A 21,533-nucleotide genomic window follows, 5' to 3' on the forward strand; every position below is an offset into this window, starting at 1 on the left:
GCGACTTAGCATGCACACCTATGTGATGATATCAAGGGGCTATTGCTCATCTTATCTGGACACATCTTGAAAAGAATAGACTCTGTAGCCTTTTGGAATCAAATCCATTTCAGATAAAATAGGGGGAAAATGTCCTGCCTAAAGATTCTCATCTCATTAAAATACTCTTTAAAAAGCTAAGTCCCTTTCAGACACTTGAATTTTTTCGGTGTCTGCTCCCCAGGGACTTGCCATGTCTATCCATGACTATTTTTCCTGAGGACGGTTGAAGAAGAGCTTCACAATTCCAAGTTTCCAGATATGGATGTGTTATAAGTATACACTTCTGCGGCACCAAATGACTAAATGAATACAATTCAATAACTAATTTGGTGGGGAAAAATGACTTCTCCCCACTGTGCGTGAGTTTCCCAGCAGAGAATTAGAAAAATGCAAATAAGAGATGAGGTAAAGAACCTAAACACAGATAAAAAGAAATTTAAGGACTTGGAGCATGGTGTCTTCTCCCAGAGTCTCATTCTTCAGTGTCACTGGTTTTCATATTTTTGTGACTTCTAAGACCCAAATATCTCCAGAGAGGCAAAGGTTGGAGCCATATTAAAACTTTCTGCTTCTCTTCTTGTGTTTTGAGATGACCCACCACATCACTATCACCTACAACATTCTCACAGTTCAGAAGAGTTCTATTAAATTTTTAATACACTGTCTTTTCCAATGGCAGAGAGCCCCTTTTGCTGAATATCAGCCCTAGACACATGAATTATATATCTATAAATACACTCATAAAGCAAAAAAGCAGGGCAGCCTTCAGGGCTAAAATAGACCTTTTATATCCCTAGTGATCTCTCTGGTTTAAAGAAGAGCACAACCCTGTCAAAAAAGAGTATATATTCCTGATTTAAAATGCTAACTTTAAGGAAAACAGATAGTTCTTATTCCAAACCAAAGAAGAGTTCTGGGGACAGAATAGGAAATGAGAGTTTTGATGGATTACAGGTTTTGCAATACTCTGCCAGCAGCTCCTGATGACTTTAAGCTTGTTGCTTCTGTGAATCCTTTTGTAAGCACGGCCATCTGAGAGATCACTGACTTCATGGTCTTTGGGCAGTGAAAAAAGTGATCAGCTGCTCCAACATTTCTGAGAATAGTCACTTTGGATTAACACAAATAAACATGAAATCTTAAGTAGCCCTCTGCAGTCAAAGTCATTTCTAGTAAGGATCTAATGATGGGAGAAACACATGCCTCGTCTGTTTATCTCAAATGATGTGAGAGCCCTTGGACTCGTCTGGACCCTAGAGTCATCTTAAATATAAAATTTGATATAAAAATGGCATATACTTGTCCCAGGCACCTTTCCCGTTTACTGCTATCTAAAAATTTCCACCTATGTTCACTCTAATTCCCCTTTATAACACCAACTCCTACACCCCAGTGGACTCCCTTTTAAACTAAAGACATTCTTCCACTTCCTTGAGTTGCAAGGGCAGGGGAGCTATGGAAGCTTCTACAATTTCATTGATAAAGCATTACCAGGTTTTAGGCTCAAAAGCCCTTAAGAGGGGCGTAATTTATCATTTTTATCACTACTACTAGGATTAATAGTAGCATGGCCAAGAAAATTGAAGATTAACAATTTTAACAGATTCTGTTATTAAAACTTTGCACCAGCCTACCCATCATTTTAGTTTTGAAATAAGCTTTTACCATTTCACAAAAGGGCCTCATCAACTTTTAGAAGCTCTTTGTTAATTAGTAAGCTTCCAGACCTTCTTTCCTTCCCATCATGAAAAGGATGAATTTCACTCTTTTTTTTCCTGCTCCAAGAGAGATGCTCACTTCAGGGTGTTGAATGAGAAGTGAAACGCAAAGGAAAGTGGAAGTGATTCAACTGCAGAATGAGCAGTGTGTAGCTGTTGTAGGTTTTTTAAACAACAAAGACACTCTGGAAGCTTTAGCTAGGATTGAAAAGACAGGGGGGAAAAACAGGCAAACGTTAAGACTCCAGTTGGGTGTCACAGATGGCACACTGAAAGTGCAAATGAATGCCACTCTGTAATCAGGAAGACAGTGATCTTCATCTCACTTAAAGGGACACTCACATCCTACTTAACAATTTGCCTTTGCATTTAATTATCTGTCCCAGGACTTTGCCTCCCAACAAATCAGTCATTCCTTTCCCTTTATCCCAGTTTATTTTCCACTTAATATATATTGGGTTGACTTTTATCCTTGCTCTAAAACGCAAATGACTCTCTATATTTGTGCCAGAAAAGAACACCCATGCTAAAACCTTTGTTCTGGGTGAGATGGGTACGAAAATCCTGCCTTGTCCTCCAAAGGCAAGTAAAATCATTCTGAGCAATCCTAAGGGAATCTTTAAGCAGACTGCACGAGCCTTCACTCCTTTGTTCTCACTGCACTTTCATACTCAAACACTGCTTGCTTCCATCACCTTAAATGTAACACTTGGGGCTGGAAGAACAGGGGGAAAAGGAGGCACCTCGGGGTTAGTTTTAAGACTGGCTTACCTCTGGGGGCCTGTATTCTAAATTCCACTTATAAAAACTAGCAAAAGTGTATAAATTATGCATTAAATAAGTTGCAAGACATATGAATTATATATGGTCACAATGTAAAAAAAAAAAAAAAAAAGGAAAAAAAACATAGGCCTGCTAGCCCAGGAAAGCAAGCCTAAGCTTTGTAAAATCTGCAAAAATCGGTTGCTCAATAGCTGCAAACTCTGAGCGCTAGAAGAGAAGCTTGGGGTTTAGAGCACAGGCCAAAATATCATCTTGAGATTCTCAGAAAGGATCTTGTTTTCTTTCCCCACTTATGTAACATCATTGAGTAGGTCAGGAATGATGGTCCCATGCTCTCTTGTGACTTCCGTTCCATATGATACGCATCAGGTACACTGTTGCCAACCTCTCACTCAGTTTCTCTGACAGAGAATGAAAGCTTCTGACGTGGGTGAAAGCAGATTAACTGGGCCAGGGACTCATCATGCCGTCTCTGCGAGAAGATTTTTAAAAAACAGTAGTTGAAATAACTTTTTAAATAAATTTAACAGAAGACATGAACTGTGACTTCCCGAGATTCTTTCTTTGTTTGAAAATAACACTATAAAGAGACACAGGATTATCTTGCTTTACATACAGGAATAATAAGCTTGGCCCTACATTTAGGTGAGTAACAGCCACCACAGAATATTTGTGATAACCATGATTTCCACAGACTGTCATTTAATGAACTCTCCTGACCTTCCTTTCCTGACCTAGTCCTAGTATAAGGGCGGTAAGGAGGGTCTGTGGGTACACTGATAAGTATCTGCCACTCGAAACAAGAATCACTGATCTTAAAAATTCACTTTGCTCCCTCTACATTTTTGGATCTAAAAGTAAGTTTCCAGTAAGTCATGGATATATAGCCTAGGTATTTTTAAAATCTAGTGTCTGCTCAGCATATATTGCATATAACATAAAAGCAATGTATGAATATAACATTAGACCAATACAAAGCAAGTTGTTGTTTTATAGTCAGAGGAATTTCTGGAACAGCATAGTCAAAATAGGCCTGTTGTATGAACATGTCCAACCTCTGTAAGTTCCCCTTACTTAGCTTATACTAAACAAAGCCTACACTTGATAAATGTGAAATGAAAAGTAGCAACTTATAAAATACTGAAGATGAGCTCTTTTGTGTTCCTTGATCTTGATCTCAGTGACCTGGAAAATCTGTCATTCTCATCCTAATGGGAGCAAATAAGTAGAAACCCAAGAAGAAAATTGGAGAAGGAAATGGCAACCCACTCCAGCATTCCTGCCTGGAGAATCCCATGGACAGAGGAGCCTGGTGGGCTGCTGTCCATGGGGTCGCACAGAGTCGGACACAACTGAAGCAACTTTGCATGCATGCATGCCTTGGAGAAGGAAATGGCAACCCACTCCAGCATTCCTGCCTGGAGAATCCCATGGACAGAGGAGCCTGGTGGGCTGCTGTCCATGGGGTCGCACAGAGTCGGACACAACTGAAGCAACTTAGCATGCATGCATGCCTTGGAGAAGGAAATGGCAACCCACCCCAGTATTCTTGCCTGGAGAATCCCGTGGACAGAGGAGCCTGATGGGCTGCTGTCTATGGGGTCACACAGAGTCGGGCACGGCTAAAGCGACTTAGCGGCAGCAGCAGCAAGAAGAAAATAAAGAAATGCTCAGATTAATCACATGCATGTGTTCAAGTACACACACACACACACACGCACAATTGATGGTGAGTATCTGCAATGGTGTAGTTAAATGTCATCATCCCATAAGCAGATCCTGGAAAAAAGCCTATTTGAATTCTATCTAAATGATTACTTGAGAGTATCTTTAAATATCTAAGCCCTCACTCTATGAATTTCAGGTTTTGGTGGCAAGAGGCATACCATGGGCTCTAGATCAGCCTAGAACTATTAGGCTGCAAGTAGAGAGGGTCTGGATGTACATCCAAGGCTCTCATCATTTCTGAGATGTGACCTATGAACGGCATTTACTGAGCACGGCTGTGACTTGTGTTTCTCCAAATGTACTAATTCTGTTTCTCTTTTTTCTTTTCCATCCCAGGAGGTGAATTAGTTATCCCTCTTCTTGTAGAAGACCCTTTAGCTACCCCTCCTATTGCTACTCGTGCACCTTCCATTACACTCCCCCCTACCTTCCGCCCCCTCCTCACCATTATTGAGACCACCAAAGATTCCCTGTCTATGACCTCTGAGGCGGGGTTACCTTGCTTGTCGGACCAAGGCAGCGATGGTTGTGATGATGATGGCTTGGTGATATCTGGGTATGGCTCAGGGGAAACCTTTGACTCTAACCTGCCCCCTACTGATGATGAAGATTTTTACACCACCTTCTCCTTGGTAACAGATAAGAGTCTTTCCACTTCAATCTTCGAAGGTGGCTACAAAGCACATGCGCCCAAGTGGGAATCCAAGGACTTTAGACCTAACAAAGCCTCCGAAACTAGTAGGACTACTACCACATCTTTGTCCCCTGAGCTGATCCGCTTCACAGCTTCCTCCTCGTCTGGGATGGTGCCCAAATTGCCAGCTGGCAAAATGAATAACCGTGAGCTCAAACCCCAGCCTGATCTAGTCTTGCTTCCGTTGCCCACTGCCTATGAGCTAGACAGCACCAAACTGAAGAGCCCACTAATTACTTCCCCCATGTTCCGTAATGTGCCCACAGCAAACCCCACGGAGCCGGGAGTCAGACGGGTCCCGGGGGCCTCAGAGGTGATCCGCGAGTCCAGCAGCACAACAGGGATGGTCGTCGGCATTGTGGCTGCAGCCGCCCTCTGCATCTTGATCCTCCTGTACGCCATGTACAAGTACAGGAACAGGGACGAGGGCTCCTACCAGGTGGACGAGACGCGGAACTACATCAGCAACTCGGCGCAGAGCAACGGCACCCTGCTCAAGGAGAAGCCACCGAGCTCGAAGGGCGGCCACAAGAAACAGAAAAACAAGGACAAGGAGTACTACGTGTAGGCGCCACGCCGCCGCTCCCGGCGCGCGAAGCTGAGCCCGGGTCGTTCCTCTGCCCACAGGCGCGCGTGTACTTGGCAACCTGAGCATTCCGCAGGGGTCAGAACTGTCCCAGGAGACGGGGCTGTGTGGACCGTGACTCCGGTGGGGAAAATCATTCGTGAACAGAACACCAAGATGCACCTAACCGAGAAGGCGCAAGCCACGGGCTTCTTTGACACAGTCGCCGCTCGGAGACAGAAAGTTCTTTCTGCCCTGCTGTGTCAGCCAGCACACACTTTTGCACGCTGGAGCGAGCAGGTGGCTCCCCGCCGCCCCCCCACCCCCACCCCGCCCGGCCCCCCAACTTTTCGCAGACTTGGAAGCTTCCTTCTCTTGAGGACCTTTTACCCAAGGTAGAAGACTTCATGGCTTACTTGTTCCATAACTCCAAGTGAGTCTGTAATACTGTTTGTGAAGCTTGACTGTAATAATGTTTTTTTTTGTTTGTTTGTTTAATTATATAAAAAACAAAAAACAAAAAAAAGAAAAGAAAAGTTAAAAACAACAAAGACCCACCCTTATCTGGTTCTGGCCAGTGTGCGTGTAACTTTTCAAGATCTGAGGGGAAAAAAATGGCTTTTGGGTATTTAATTATTTTTTGAAAATAATTGGACATAAGTTAAGAAGAAGAAAAACAAAATCTCAGAAAACAAAAGTAAGAGAGACTGTTGCCATATGAACTCAAAAAGCTACCATGGTGTTCACTCTACATACCAGGCTGTGGTGTTTCTAGAATCTGTTGTCTGTTTCTATATGATGCTTTGCTGCATACATAGCAAAATCATGGGATGGATGATAGTTTTGATTGGAAAAGCTGGTCCCTCAGGATCAAATTCCAGAATTTGCCACCCAAACCCTGAACAGATGTGGTTAGGGCTGGTTTTCTCAGAGCTATCGGCTTCACTTAAAAATATTGTTCCTGTCCATGAGCCCAGCCAAATTGAGGTAAAGGAGATAGCCCCACAAATTAAAACAGAGCCTTTCCTAGGAAAGGGGGGCGGGGGGGGTGGGCTGGATCTGTGACTGATTGAAATGCATGCAAATATAAGAGAAAAGACAATACAAGAAGTCTGTTAACGAATCAAATCAGACAATAGGGGAGTTCAACTTGTGATAGAACCACAAAAGGTCACACAAGCCAAACATGGCATGACAGAGTCCAAAACTCATAGCTCTTCCCCCGCCCCCAACATGATCATGTTTTTCCTAGTGATTTAATTTTCCAGCCTGACATTTACAGATTACGCTATCCTTCCATTTGCTCACGTCTCCCTTCACCCATCTTTTCTAAAGATAAATAAATAACAAATGAATAAAGCTGCTGTGACACACACACACACACAATGGAATTTAATAGTATAATATATATAAATAAATATATATACAGATATATTTATCATGGTATGTTTGATGGGATGACTGAAACAGGAAAACTGTTAAAATCTTGAAGTGAAATGAGAATGTTGTTTTCAAAGAAAATAACAAAACAACAAAAAAGTAAACCTTAAAATGTGAAGAAAGTGTGAGTTTTAGTTTTGTCACAGTTAACTGTGTCAAGGAGAATAAAAAAAAAAAAAAACTCTTCTCAGATTCTGTTTACATATTTTACTACATTTTTGCTGGTATAGTTCCTTCGCCCCCTGTGTACATAGCGCTTTGAGAACTGTTCTTTCCTTTGTTTATTTCCGTTTGTTTGGTTTCTGTTCCAGTTGTCTTTCTTTCTGAAAAGAGGAATCAATGTACAGTAAAACGATAAACTGGTTCTGTGGCCATACCTAACCCGAAAGCAAGAGACAAAGCAAGACGAATATTTACACGAAAATGAAACGTGTCCTCTGGAGGGTCAGATATATACAGTGTCTTTTGTACAGATGAAAATCAATCAGCTGTTTAGATTTAGAAATCTACTCTTGCTGGTCTTTGTAAGTTGCATGAATATTTGACTTTGAGAAAATATCTTAAAGATGTGGGGCAAAAAATGCAATCTCAATGATGGTAGCCTTTACTAATGTGTATGGAAAGAGGTGTTCCTCATTATCTGATATTTCAATGTGTTAAGAGTTTTGGATTATTTTGTTATCATTGGAAAAGACGGGATTATAAAGAGGTATCAAAGCACGATTTTAGATAACCTAAATGGCCCAACCTATATGAAGTTGATTATATCTCGATGTCTGTAAAAGATTGCTGTTCTTGGAGTCTTGGGGTCTTGTGAACTGATTTCCTGCTTTCTTTCTTTGCATTTTTTTATTTGAGTAAAAATACATTTGTTATATTCCTTTTAGTGTAAGTTTCTATTTGGACAATTTTATGGGAACATGTGCATTCTGTATGTTAGCTTCTATCATATTCCTGTTGTTTTATGAGCAAACTCTTAAGAAATTTCTTTTATGATGTTGTGAAGTTACTGCTTTTTTTTTCCTTTTCTCTTTTATTTCATATTTGCATTTTCGTTCAAGGATATGCTTAGCAATAAAATGTTCTTCCCAATCCTTGTATGATGATGCATTTTTATTTTCCAAACATTTATTAAAAGATCTTGCACTGGGGCTAAATATGATCATCATATGAGAAGTTAAGCAAACTAGGACCATGTTCATGTGAAATAAAATATGATGAATTGCTACTAATTGCTTATCTAAAGTTATCAAAAGTGATATATTTGTGGGCTAAGCAGTTATTGTCTGTCAACAGAGGCATTATTATTTACATTATTATTGCTTACATAATGATTGTTATTACATTATTATTTAAATAACGTAACCAGGAAGGAAAAACTTTCCTAAACAGGTAAGACTATAGAAGCATTTTATTCTGAAAACAAATTATTAGATACTATATTTTTTTAAGTGTTTGGTAACATAAAGTATTTGCTGTAAGTTAACAAACTTTCAACAGTTTTCCAGAACCATGTTCCTATCTGAAGCACTAGAAAGTTTTAGGTGGCTTCTTTCCAAGCCTCCTACCATATTGAAATTTTTCAGAAAAACACTAAATCCAAAGTCAAATTTAAGTGAGTGCTTAAACTTTAACAGCTTCTTTCTAGATTTTCAGATTACAAAATTCTGTAACATTCACTACAGCTGGAACCTTTGTCATATCTCAGGTGTCTTTGATATGCTGGTTCCTTAAGCACATGCTTACTTTGCCAACTGGATAATCCATGATACTCTACATTTTTTATCATGACCTAGAAACATGGGTTAACTAAATACCTGTACTATAGCCATATTTTGGTTACCAGTTTTTAAAGAGTTATAATTAAAAACAAATATGATTAACCCTGTTCCTTCAAATTTCATTGGTGAAATGGTTATATTATTGACTATCAAGGAAATAGATAATGAGGCTTAATGATATTAAACTATGAAAAGTTCCTGTTTTTATTCCTATCTCAGATAATTTACATAAAGTATTCAACTTGGCCAGAAGTTGGAGTAAGCAAAGGAAGTATAGATTTAATAAAATGTTAAACTTGCCAGAGAAATTTCTAGATGATGGGTAATATAGTAGAGTTATCAAGATCTAAGTGGCATTTGCTCAGATACTTTGGTTAATGTCCATGAACAGAAGTACTTTTTCATTGTCTCCATGAGGAAATATTGAGACTATACCATCTCTTTCCAGTGTGTTTAACTTTGGCCATGGGTTTTGAAATCAGAAAAGCTTAGTTCATAAATCTTGGCTGTGAATCCTGGGTCTGTCCTTTATCAGCTGTCAAACCTTGAGTAAAGTGTGCAACGACTTTAACTTCATCCATGAAACTGAAATGATATCGCCTTCCTGTTAGTGTTGTTCTATAATTAAATGAGCTCACTTGCACAACACTGCCTGGTTATAAGCACAGTGACTGGCCCATAGCCCTCAAACAGCAATGGCTAAATTGTCTTATTAATCACCTGCTATTATTCTAGAAAAAAAAAATCCAAAATTCTTCCTAAAAGTCCACAGAAGATCCCTGGAACACTCATTTTATTTCATTACCTAGCATCATAATTGTTTTTATTCCTCTTACAGTTGAAATCACACTGATATATTGATTCATTGAGCTCTCCTTGAGCTTTACACCAGGAATGTGCATACCCCTATAAAAATCTACTTCAGTCGACTCCTTCAGTAGAAGTAGCATAGTTTCAAATGGTAAACTACTTTCTGCTTCAAAGGACAGTCCTCTGTGCTTCCCAAACCACAGTTTTTATTGCCACAGTTCAGTTCGGTCGCTCAGTCATGTCCGACTCTTTGCGACCCCATGATCGCAGCACGCCAGGCCTCCCTGTCCATTACTATCTCCTGGAGTTCACTCAGACTCACGTCCATTGAGTCTGTGATGCCATCCAGCCATCTCATCCTGAGTCATCCCCTTTTCCTCCTGCCCCCAATCCCTCCGAGCATCAGAGTCTTTGCCAATGAGTCAACTCTTCACATGAGGTCAAAGTACAGGAGTTTCAGCTTTAGCATCATTCCTTCCAAAGAAACCCCAAGGCTGATCTCCTTCAGAATGGACTGGTTGGATCTCCTTGCAGTCCAAGGGACTCTCAAGAGTCTTCTCCAACACCACAGTTCAAAAGCCTCAATTCTTCGGCATTCAGCCTTCTTCACAGTCCAAAACTCAGATCCATGCATGACCACTGGAAAAAACCATAGCCTTGACTAGACGGGCCTTTGTTGGCAAAGTAATGTCTCTGTTTTTCAATATACTATCTAGGTTGGTCATAACTTTTCCTTCCAAGGAATAAGCGTCTTTTAATTTCATGGCTGCAGTCACCATCTGCAGCAATTTTGGAGCCCCAAAAAATAAAGTCTGACACTGTTTCCCCTGTTTCCCCATCTATTTCCCATGAAGTGATGGGACCAGATGCCATGATCTTCGTTTTCTGAATGTTAAGCTTTAAGCCAACTTTTTCACTCTCCTCTTTCACTTTCATCAAGAGGCTTTTTTTTAGTTCCTCTCCCTTTTTGCCATAAAGGTGGTGTCATCTGCATATATGAGGTTATTGATATTTCTCCTGGCATTCTTGATTCCAGCTTGTGCTTCTTCCCGCCCAGGGTTTCTCATGATGTACATTGCATAGAAGTTAAATAAGCAGGGTGACAATATACAGCCTTGATGTACTCCTTTTCCTATTTGGAACCAGTCTGTTATTCCATGTCCAGTTCTAACTGTTGCTTCCTGACCTGCATATAGGTTTCTCAAGAGGCAGGTCAGGTGATCCAGTATTCCCATCTCTTTCAGAATTTTCCATAGTTTATTGTGATCCACATAGTCAAAGGCTTTGGCATAGTCAATAAAGCAGAAATAGATGTTTTCCTGGAACTCTCTTGCTTTTTCAATGATCCAGCAGATGTTGGCAATTTGACCTCTGGTTCCTCTGCCTTTTCTAAAACCAGCTTGAACATCAGGAAGTTTGCAGTTCACATATTGCTGAAGCCTGGCTTGGAGAATTTTGAGCATTCCTTTACTAGCATGTGAGATGAGTGCAATTGTGTGGTAGTTTGAGCATTCTTTGGCATTGCCTTTCTTTGGGACTGGAATGAAACCTGACCTTTTCCAGTCCTGTGGCCACTGCTGAGTTTTCCAAATGTGCTGGCATATTGAGTGCAGGACTTTCACAGCATCATCTTTCAGGATTTGAAATACCTTAACTGGAGTTCCATCACCTCCAGCAGCTTTGTTCAGAGTGATGCTTTCTAAGGCCCACTTGACTTCACATTCCAGGATGTCTGGCTCTAGGTGAGTAATCATACCATCATGATTATCTTGATTGTGAAGATCTTTTTTGTACAGTTCTTCTGTGTATTCTTGCCACCTCTTCTTAATATCTTCTGCTTCTGTTAGGTCCATGCTGTTTCTGTTCTTTATCGAGCCCATCTTTTCATGAAATGTTCCCTTGGTATCTCTAATTTTCTTGAAGAGATCTCTAGTCTTTCCCATTCTGTTGTTTTCCTCTATTTCTTTGCATTGATCGCTGAGGAAGGCTTTCTTATCTCTCCTTGCTATTCTCTGGAACTCTGCATTCAGATGCTTATATCTTTCCTTTTCTCCTTTCCTTTTTGCTTCTCTTCTTTTCACAGCTATTTGTAAGGCCTCCTCAGACAGCCATTTTTCTTTTTGCAATTCTTTTCCATGGGGATCATCTTAATCCCTGTCTCCTGTACAATGTCATGAGCCTCCGTCCATAGTTCATCAGGCACTCTGTCTATCAGATCTAGTCCCTTAAATGTATTTCTCACTTCCACTGTATAATCATAAGGGATTTGATTTAGGGCATACCTGAATGGTCTAGTGGTTTTCCCTAGTTTCTTCAATTTAAGTCTGAATTTGGCAATAAGGAGTTCATGATCTGAGCCACAGTCAGCTCCCGGTCTTGTTTCTGCTAACTGTATAAAGCTTCTCCATCTTTGGCTGCAAAGAATATAATCAATCTGATTTTGGTGTTGACCTTGTGCATGTGTAGATCTTCTCTTGTGTTGTTGGAAGAGAGTGTTTGCTGTGACCAGTGTGTTCTCTTGGCAAAACTCTATTAGTCTTTGCCCTGCTTCCTTCCATACCCCAAGGACAAATTTGCCTGTTACTCCAGGTGTTTCTTGACTTCCTACTTTTGTGTTCCAGTCCCCTATAATGAAAAGGACATCTTTTTTGGGTGTTATTCTAAAAGGTCTTGTAGGTCTTCATAGAACTGTTCAATTTCAGCTTCTTCAACATTGCTGGTTGAGACATAGGCTTGGATTACCGTGATATTGAATGGTTTGCCTTGGAAATGAACAGAGATCATTCTGTCATTTTTGAGATTGCATCCCAGTACTGCATTTTGGACTCTTTTGTTGACCATGATGGCTACTCCATTTCTTCTAAGGGATTCCTTCCCACAGTAGTAGATATAATGGTCATCTGAGTTAAATTCACCTGTTCCAGTCCATTTTAGTTCACTGATTCCTAGAATGTCAACGTTCACTCTTGCCATCTCTTGTTTGACCACTTCCAATTTGCCTTGATTCATGGACCTGACATTCCAGGTTCCTATGCAATGTTGCTCTTTACAGCATCGGGCCTTGCTTCTATCACCAGTCACATCCACAACTGGGTGTTGTTTTTGCTTTGGCTCCATTCCTTCATTCTTTCTGGAGTTATTTCTCCATTGATCTCCAGTAACATATTGGGCACCTACCAACTGGGGAGTTCTCCTTTCAGTATCTTATCATTTTTCCTTTTCATACTGTTCAAGAGGTTCTCAAGGCAAGAATACTGAAGTGGATTACCATTCCCTTCTCCAGTGGACCACATTCTGTCAGACCTCTCCACCATGACCCTCCCATCCTAGGTGGCCCCACATGGCATGGCTTAGTTTCATTGAGTTAGACAAGGCTGTGGTCTGTGTAATCAGATTGGCTAGTTTTCTGTGAGTATGGTTTCAGTGTGTCTGCCCTCTGATGCCCTCTTGCAACACCTACCATCTTACTTGGGTGCTATTACCTTGGGCATGGGATATCTCTTCACGGCTGCTCCAGCAAAGTGCAGCTGCTGCTCCTTACCTTGGACGAGGGGTATCTCCTCACTGCCACCTCTCCTGACCCTGAACATGGAGTAGATCCCCTCAGCCCTCCTGCACCCACGCAGCCGCTTATCTTTGGATGTGGGTTTGCTCCTCTCAGCTGCCGCCCCTGACCTGGGGCGTGTGGTAGATTCTCTCAGCCACCGCCCCTGACCTCAGAAGTGGGGTAGCTCATCTCAGCCGCCACCCCTGACCTCAGACGTGGGGCAGCTCATCTCAGCCTAATGTATTCATTAGGCATTATTAAATGATTACTATGTCTTAAATTGAGAGCATTAATAAGTTTACAATTTACTAAGCATTCTCAAACAAGCTGTCAAACAAAATAGTGCAAACCAAGTTCTCTGAGAGTTCAGAAGAAATTACTTAAGGTAAGGTTTAATAGAGGAGCTGTTGTATTAGGTAAACCCTTAAAAAAATTTATAGGCAGAGATCAGAGCTACATGCCATTCAAAAAAAAAAAAGTATTGAACTAGGAGTCAGTAGGGTCAAAACAATAATTTGGATGGGTCACAGATTATATAAATTACACTATTGGAAGACATGGCTCTGAAGGTTTTGGGAATTTGTCAATGAGGGGAAGAGACAGATGGGAGAATGTCTTAAATAGTTCTCAAGGTCAAGGGGTAGTGATTCTAAGAGGACGCAGGAAGAGAAAGGCAATACTGATACTCTCTCAAAGAAGATATAAGATCATTGGAGTGATCAAGTTTCCAGATAGAAGTGCTGCTCTGAACAGAGAGGGGGTGACTTGTTCTTTTGATTTATCAATAAAGGAGGAAATGGAATCAGGGACATATTGCTGTGAAACTGACAGAAGCTGTGACAGCTATAGTCAAAGCCTCAATATTCTGGGTAAACTGAAGGCAAAGTTATGTGCCTAATAATGAGGCTGTGAGCAAAAGCCAGAAGTCTGTTGGCAGTCTGTTCAGAAGGCAGCTAATGAAAAGTGTTAGGAAGAGGTTGGCTGACTTCATCTGGCAATGTGGCATCAATAGTAATACTTTATATTTTTGCAACATTTCTTTTCATTTCATGGCTTAAAACCCAGTCTTGCAGTTCCAAATTTAGAGCTCTTTCACTTACATAATGGTAGCTCTAAAGAAATAATTCAATGTCAACTTTTTTTTTTTCCCCAGAGCATTTAGAGCTAAGGAAGAGGTAATAAGATGTTGTATTGTCTACTTAGGGTGCCGTAACAAAATGCCATAGGCTAGGCGGCTTAACAACAGAAGTTTATTTCCCACAGTTCTGCAGACTGAAGTCCCAGATCAAGATCCAGTAGGGTTTGTTTTCTGGTGAGGGCTCTCTTCCTGACTTACAGATGGCCACCTTCTCATTCTGTCCCCGTATGACTATTCTTCTGAGCATGTGCAAGAAAGAGAGAAGAGATCTCTTCTTTCTTACTGTGCCCCTCCTACCATCTTGTTGTGGCTTCTCCTTTGGATGTGGAGTATCTTTTTTTTTTTGGTGGGTTTTCAGTGTCCTCTCAATGATTGTTAAACAGCTAGTTGCAATGTTGTGCTCTCACAGGAGGAGTTGAGTTCTTCTACTCTGCCGTCTTGAACCAATCTCTCTTCATCTTTGTATAAGGCCACAGTCTTATCAGATCATGTTCCCATCTTTAGAACCTCATTTCAATTTAGCTCCTACAGATCCTACCTTCGTATACGGTAACACTAGGTATTAGGGCTTCAACGTATTAACTTGAGGGGTGGCAGACACAATTCAGTCCACCATAGATATGCATGGTGTTGGGAATTGGTAAAGTGAACATTTTTAAGGCTCTAAGGAGTCCAGGAATTCAAAAGCAATTCTACCTTGTTGATGTGAATGCATGTGCTAGATAGAACAGCAAGCAAATCCAAGAGAAAGTAAACCACAGAACAGAATAGGATTGTAAGAGGAATGGGGATTAGGATTTGAAAGCAGTGTTAAGGTTGTATGAGAGGCCCTAGAAGATAGAACAGCTAAAGGGAAGCCAGACCAAACTTTGGAGTTGTATTAAATGAATGGTGTGACTGTCAAGAGGCTATGAACTTTTCTAGTGGTTAGGTACCTGGGTTCCAGAGTCAGAATGCCATGGTGTGTATTTTGGTGCTGTGATTTTGGATAGTTACTTAGTGTACCTAAGGCTCAGCTTTCATTCCTATTGAAGGAAATTATAATACTACCTACTGTATAGGTTTGTCAGGAAAGATAAAATAATGCATGGAAAAATGCTTTGCCTACACCTGGCACATCATAAGCCTTAATGGAATTTGATCATGATTACAACTTGGCCTCGTTACCTGACTCAGGCAGGATCAAAGGTAGCTGCTACTTGCACGGCTAGCCAGTACCAGAAATTGCATAAATATTTAGGATAGGCAATCACTCTATTTCCTGCATTCTTTCCTTTGCTAAGAAAATATAAAACTCAACTGCCTGCTCATTGGCAAAGCTTTCCCTTTACTACCACTAACGTTCTCTGCTTAAAAGATCCAGCTTGGATTACACCCAGAGAGGCTCACATCCTAAGATTTTCACTCTTCTCCTGGGTTTCTAGTCCTCGGGTTTCCTGTGACAGCTGGTCAGTTAAACACAGCAAGAGGCCTTCAGAGAAATTTCACCTTTAGTGATATGCGTTATTTTGTATTTTTAATATCTTATTTTGGTAGGAACGTTTAACATGAGATTTACTCTCTTTGAATTATTAGTTGACAAGCATAAGATTTCAGTAAGATGAATATGTTCTAGAGATCTGCTGTACAACATTGTACCTACAGTCAACAATACCATGTTGTCCACTTAAAAGCTCATGATCATTCTTGAATTCTAAATTTGTTCAGTTAATCACCTTGAACTGAATTTGAATCTTTCTATGCATGCACATAAAGCATAAGATCACAAATTAGATTAAAATTAATTTTTTCTAATAAATAAATTTGAACCTTTTTCCTATTTTAAGCCAGTAGATCAGTTTATTAGTTGCATTCCAATGGATCAATGAACAGTGGTAAATGTAGTAATTTGCTGGACCTGGTTCATCAGCAAAATGAAAACCTAAACCTTCATCTCCAATGCAGAGAGGACCACAGTCCCTCCTTTCATGCCATGGATCTCTGTGTATTTCGGTTTTGTTTTTAATTTGATTTTTTACTCTGCACGTTTCCAAATATTTTCAAAAATAAAGTGAATAGTATAACAGTCCCCCATTTATTCATTATCTGATTTGAAGAATTACTAATATTTTGCTATTCTTGTTTTATCTATGCTTATTTTGCTATTCTTGCTTTATCTATGCCCACCTCTTCATGAAAGAATATCTTTTAATACCACACAATGTTAAGAAACACAAAAGAAGCTTTAAAAGAATGTTTATTGTTGGATCTCTTGACCTGAGTCTTATTCTTGTTCAATGTGTTTCAGAGTAACTAAACCTAATGTTCTTTCCAATGGACAAATTAATGGCATGATTCCAGTTCTTTATTCAATGACAACATGAAAGAAAGACAAGATTAACTTAAGTAGACTCTTCGCCATTTAATGAGATTGCTTGAAAAGTGAAAGGATTTTTTCAGCTTGTATATATTGTATTTCAATTCAACTGTGCTCAATCACTTTTTTAAAGTGAATAAAACAGTCTATAGATTATATACAGCTGCTTAATCTTTTGTAAAATGTGACATATTGGAATAGAATCCATGTTCTCTTTCAAGGAAATGAGTAAAGGAGAATACTACTCATTTGCCCCTGTGGAAGCGAAGAAATTCTCAGTTTTACCTCTAGAAATGTGATCACAAAGCTACTAGCATTTTTCCCTAGGGTTATACTTGTGTATTTGCAATAGCTATAGCTACATTGATTTTGCATGAGTCTACACAGAAGAGATAGTTCATTAAGTATATTCTCAAGTTATGTTATCACTGTTCCACTGTTGAAAATTGTGATTTTTCTCTTCTCTGCTCTCACTCACTTGCAAGGTTTGGCCTAGAATTTTCATCATAAAACTATTACGAGAGAAAGAGAAAGTTATTCATAGACCATTTAATAGTATCTTCTTTTCCATCACCAATTCAAAATAAGTGTTAGGAAACATGGCTAGAACCACCACAAACTGTTGCTTCTTGGTTTCACGAAGTACAGTGAAAAGTACAATAGTAGGTTTCAACAAATAAACCATTTTCCTCTTTTTACTCTGTACTTACCAGTTTGCCCATTTTATTTGTTTATTTATTTTTAATTTTTATTTTTTGTGAGGGTCAGGGGAATCTAGCAGACAATACATAAGTGTTCTTCTTAAAACAAACAAAAAATGTGATTTAGGTTTGCAAGGAAGGATAATTAGGCAGGGTGAGGAGTGGAGTACAAGGTAGCTTCAATTAAGGGTGTCATTAAAACTGAAAAAAAAACTAACAATTTGTTAGTATTGTGGTATACTTTTTGATGTTAATGCATCACCTAGGATAATGTGCTTATGTGCATGCATGGGGTTGTTTGGAGTTTTTTTGGTTGGTTGGTTGGTTTCTCTCTCTCTTTTTTTTTTTTTTCTGCAAAAGCTTTATTGTTTCCATTTGGCCCAAGGCTGAGGAGAAGGCTCCAGAGTGATAAAAAAGCTGCCAAGGACCGCAGAGAGGAGCTTCGGGGAGAAGCTGCTACTGCTTGTGCTTGCTGTTTAGTCACTAAGCCGTGTCTGACTCTTTTGCAGCCCCAGAGATCATAGCCTGCCTGGGCCATGTGGCCATGGCATTCTCCAGGCAAGAAGACTAGAGTGGGTTGTCATTTCCTTCTCCAGGGGATCTTCTCCACCCAGAAATCGAACCCCTATCTCTTGCATTGCAGGCTGATTCTTTACCACTGAGCCACCTGGGAAGCCCAGTTTGTGTTTGAGGTTGAGCCTTTCGAAGAGGTACCGGCCCAACCCCACTTGGGGGCCACCCGGCCTGCGGAGGTTGGTCAGGTGGTCACCATCTCCTTGATGAATTTCAGCTGCTCCTCCTGGGGGCGGCTCTCCCAGAAGCCACTGAGGTGTGTCTCCGCACACAGAATCCCGACCGGCAATGCAGGCCCACACAGCCCTGGGTCAGGTTTTTCTCCATGAAAATGAAGGCTTTCCCAGCATCCTGGGTTTTATCCTGCTCATGTTGAGACACCTTCTGCTTGTCCTGGAAGAGAGTGAGGTCACCTCACTGGTTTTTAACTTTTCAAGAAATGCTCTTGGAGCCCTCATGCTTCTCCTCGGCCAGTTAGCAGAAAAAGTGGCCTACATCCTCTTGAACCACACCATCGAGGTGGAAATAGAAGCACGGAGAGAGGTAGGTATGAGATGCTGCCAATGTGTGTTGACTAGGGGCTGGGCGAGAGCCTCCACCTCGGTGGAGTGCTTCTAACGAATCTGGGACCTCGTAGCTGATGGGTAATGAGCCAAGCTCAAAACATGGTGTTGGCTGGTTCCAGTGGCCAAGGATAGCTCAGTGACTGAGTCCACAGGTTCAGTTCAGTCCAGTCACTCAGTCGTGTCCAACTCTTTGTGACCCCATGGACTGCAGCACGCCAGAACGCCCTGTCCATCACCAATTCCCAGAGCTTGCTCAGACTCATGTCCATTGAGTCAGTGATGCCATCCAACCACCTCATCCTCTGTCGTTGAAACTGGAAAAAAGGTCAGAGGGTGGTTGAAAGCTTGGGCAAGGGGCGTCCCTGGGTCTGTTTCATCCAAACACTGTTGAAGCTAGAGACAGATCTGTGGGACTGCCCAGCACGCTGGGCAGCTCTGTTGTGATGTCCAATTTGAAATGGGAAAACTAGAATAGTCATTGAGTAGAAACCAAACAAGGAGGGAAATGTGGGCGAGAGGAGAGCAGAAGCAGAAGAGATGCTTCTAAATCCCTGCAGTTTGTAATTGCTCAGAAGATAAGTCCAAATGTGAGCCTCTAAAATAACTTTCTCCATCCTCTCTTTTTCCTGTCCCCCAACCACCCAACATTTCCATTCCAGAAATAGTGTCAGATGTTAATAAACACACACACACACACACACGCTTTTTCATAGTGGCTGCACCAATTTACATTCCTACCAACACAAAGGTTCCCATTTTTTCACATTCTCACCAGCGCATTGTCACTCCACATTCTCTTGTCTTTCTGATAATTGCCATTCTAACAGGCATAAAGGGATATCTCCTGGTGCTTTTGATTTGCATTTCCCTAATAATTAATGATATTGAGTGCCTTTTCAGGTACTTATTTGTATGTTTTCTTTGGGAAAATGTCTATTCATGTTCTTGGCTCATTTTAAATCATATTTATTTTCTTGTAATGGCAATCCACTCCAGTGTTCTTGCCTGGAGAATCCCATGGACGGAGAAGCTTAGTGTGTTACAGTCCACAGGGTCGCAAAGAGTCGGACATGACTGAGCGACTTCACCTTTGTTGTCTTGTATTGACTTGAAAGAATTAAGAATTGCTTATGTATTTTGGATATTAGCTCCTTAAAAGACATATAGTTTGCAAATATTTTTTCCCATTCAGTATGCTGGCTTTTCATTTTGTTGAATTTTTCTTTTGCTGGGAAGAAGTTTTTTAGCTTAAGCAGTTCTTCTTCATCACTTTTGTTTTTGTTGCTTATGGTTGAAGTGTTATAGCCAAAAAAATCCCTAAAACCATTATCAAAAAAAGAGCTTGGTTTTGGGGAGGTTTTTGGCTATGAAATCCATTTGAAGTTGATTTTTTTTAGTGGTAGAAATTAGGGGTCCAAATCCATTGTTTTGCATTCGACTCTCCATTTTTCCCAAAACCATTTGTTGAAGAGACTGTCCTTTCTCCACTGTGTATTCTTAACTCCTTTGTCAAATACTTATATTTATACAAATGGATACATATGGGTTTATTTCTGGGCTCTCAATTCTTTCCTATTGGTATATGTGTCTGTTTTGATGCCAGTGCCATATTGTTTAGATTATTATAATTTTGTATTCAATAACTTTATGTTGCAATGTAATACAGTTTGAAGTATGATGCCTCCAGTTTTTTTTTGTTTGTTTGTTTTACAAGATTGCTTTATTCAAGGTCTTTGTAGTTCCATATGAATTTTAGGATTGTTTTCTCTATTTTCTTGAAAAATAACATAGGAATGTTGATAGGCATTATATTGAATCTATACCTGGCTTTCAGTAGTAGAGATATTTTAATAAAATTAAACTGTCTGATTCATGAACATGGGATAACTTTCCATTTATCTGTGTCTTTTTAAATTTATGTCATCAATATCTTCTGATTTTCAGTGTAAAGGTCTTTCCCTATCTTGGTTAAATGTATTTCTAAGTATATTATTCTTTTGGATGCTGTCAAAAATGGGATTATTTTTATGTATTTCTTTTACAGATAGTTTATTTTTAATGTATAGAAAGAGAGCTGACTTTTGCATGTTGATTTTATATCCTGAAACATTAAGAATTGGAAGGTTCTTAGCCATTATTTCTTTAATTAAGTTGTCTGCCCCTCTCTCTGCCTCTCTCTTCTCTTTCTGAGACTCTAGTAGTGTGTAGATTTTTCTTTCAATGGTAATAATATCTTATAATTCACACAAGATTTCATTCTTTTTTTTTCCTGTTATGAATAAATAGCTTCACCTAACCTGTCTTCAGGCTCAGACATTCTTTCTTCTGCTTGGCCAAGTTTAATTCTTCAGTCATTGTACCTAGGATTTCATTTTCTTTTAACTTTTATGCTTTCTGTTTCTTTGTTGAACTCTCACTTTGCTCATGCATTGCTTTCCTAATTTTGTCTCATTGTCTGTCTGTGTTTTAATTTACCAAATTACTTTGGGAGGATTATTCTAAATTATTTGTTAGACGGTTCACAGATCTCCATTACTTTAGAGTCTGTTAAGTGAAAGTCATTCAGTCGTGTCTGACTCTTTGTGACCCAATGGACTATACAGTCCACGGAATTTTCCGTGGAGAATACTGGAGTGGGTAGCCTTTCCCTTCTCCAGGGTATCTTCCAAACCCAGGAATCGAATGGGGGTCTCCTGCATTGCTGGCAGATTCTCTACCAACTGAGCTATCAGGAAAGCCCTTAGGGTCTATTATTAGAGCTCTATTAGTTTCCTTTGGTGATATCATGTGTACCTGATTCTTCACGATCATCTTTACTTGCATTACTATTTGCATGTTTAAAGAAGTACTCCCCTCTTCCTTCCAACCTGATTCAGCCGATGGAATTACTGACTTGCTCCCTACCCTGGTGGGACACAGGATGTACTATAGAGCTGCTTGATTTCCATGGCCAGGCTTCCTGGTTGGAAAGGGCTGGAGCATATCTTTAGCAGTTTGGCAGGGCCAAAGACTTGCTTCCTAAATTCAGCCTGTAGAGGTGTTGTGATGTTGCCTGGAATCTCTGGCCAGACTTCTGGCTTGCCAGGGCTAA

The 21,533-nt window shown here is 40.2% G+C and overlaps 1 protein-coding gene across 1 annotated transcript; it reads left to right on the forward strand.

Annotated features, from left to right (window-relative positions):
* Positions 1-4,588: 4,588 nt before the first annotated feature.
* LOC138443943 (neurexin-3-beta) lies at positions 4,589-6,881 on the forward strand (the record flags this gene model as incomplete). Its single annotated transcript, XM_069597197.2, has 1 exon — positions 4,589-6,881. A coding segment is annotated over one exon (945 nt), but the record flags the coding sequence as incomplete, so codon positions are not given.
* Between the last annotated feature and the right edge of the window lie 14,652 nt (positions 6,882-21,533).

The sequence above is a fragment of the Ovis canadensis genome, chromosome 7, assembly GCF_042477335.2.
Source record: "Ovis canadensis isolate MfBH-ARS-UI-01 breed Bighorn chromosome 7, ARS-UI_OviCan_v2, whole genome shotgun sequence".
In the NCBI taxonomy this organism is placed as follows: domain Eukaryota; kingdom Metazoa; phylum Chordata; class Mammalia; order Artiodactyla; family Bovidae; genus Ovis; species Ovis canadensis.